The following is an 890-nucleotide window of genomic DNA, read 5'->3' as shown; positions in this document are numbered from 1 at the left end:
GTAGATCTATTCACGACAAATAGAACCACAAGAGATCACTATGCGCAGTTGGGTGTTACTAAGGTGTTCTTTTCGCAATTAACCCTATATAGATATAAATATACAGAACTGCAAATTTTACAACTTTGCCACGCGAAAGTGTTGCACCAAACTGGGATGAAAGGGCCCAACTCTTTGAAAAGAAGGCCCAAGGCCCATTTAGTGCCAAACCCTGTAAAACAAGCTAGGGTTTCTACGGTTTATCATCTCGCGCGCAAGAGAGAAAGGGCGTCTCCTAGGGTTTTTCCGCCACTCCCATCGGATCCCTGCAAAGATGGTACTTTTTTCTTAAAAATCTCTTAAATTCGATAATTTGCCCTTGATAATACGGAATTTCATTGTTATTGATCTATTAACGTTGATCTTTTTCATGATATAATGCTTTGAAATTGAGGAGTAATCGGGGGAAAAAATTTTATTAGAAAGGAACCCATTTTTTTTCTATTGTCGTGTGTTCCTTTTGCATAATTTTAACGTCCAAGTAGATACCAAGTAAGTTTTTTTTTTTAGGTTCTATGTTTGTATTGGTTTTGCTTTGCCATTTTGCACTTGCATGATTTATAACCACAAGAAACCCAAATACACAGAGGTTTTCATAGAACAGAGCTTCAACATTAGACCGACGCGGCCTTTTACAAAGAAAGATAGCAAACCCGAACATACGAATCAACACCCAAGGCCTATAGCACCAAGTCTGGACTTTGGTTGTCGGATTCGTACAAAACACAAAGGTGGGAGAGAGGTAGAAAGAGGTGGAGGAGGAGAGAGAGAATAGCACCAAATAGGAGGTTGATAACATAGCCTAAGGTTCAGAGATCACATATGAGAAAGAGATGCTTAGAGATAGGGAG

The 890-nt window shown here is 39.3% G+C and overlaps 1 protein-coding gene across 1 annotated transcript in view; it reads left to right on the top strand.

Moving 5' to 3' along the window:
- LOC109838945 (60S ribosomal protein L37a) overlaps window positions 213-890 on the top strand; it is a 4,018-nt gene continuing 3,340 nt past the window's right edge. The window contains exon 1 of the mRNA XM_020407380.1: window positions 213-316. Within this exon, the coding sequence (XP_020262969.1) occupies window positions 314-316 (3 nt within the window). The 5' untranslated portion in view covers window positions 213-313. The remainder of the gene's footprint in view (window positions 317-890) is intronic.

Source organism: Asparagus officinalis, chromosome 4 (genome assembly GCF_001876935.1).
Source record: "Asparagus officinalis chromosome 4, Aspof.V1, whole genome shotgun sequence".
NCBI classification, from domain to species: domain Eukaryota; kingdom Viridiplantae; phylum Streptophyta; class Magnoliopsida; order Asparagales; family Asparagaceae; genus Asparagus; species Asparagus officinalis.
This window is presented reverse-complemented; position numbering and strand designations above follow the sequence as displayed.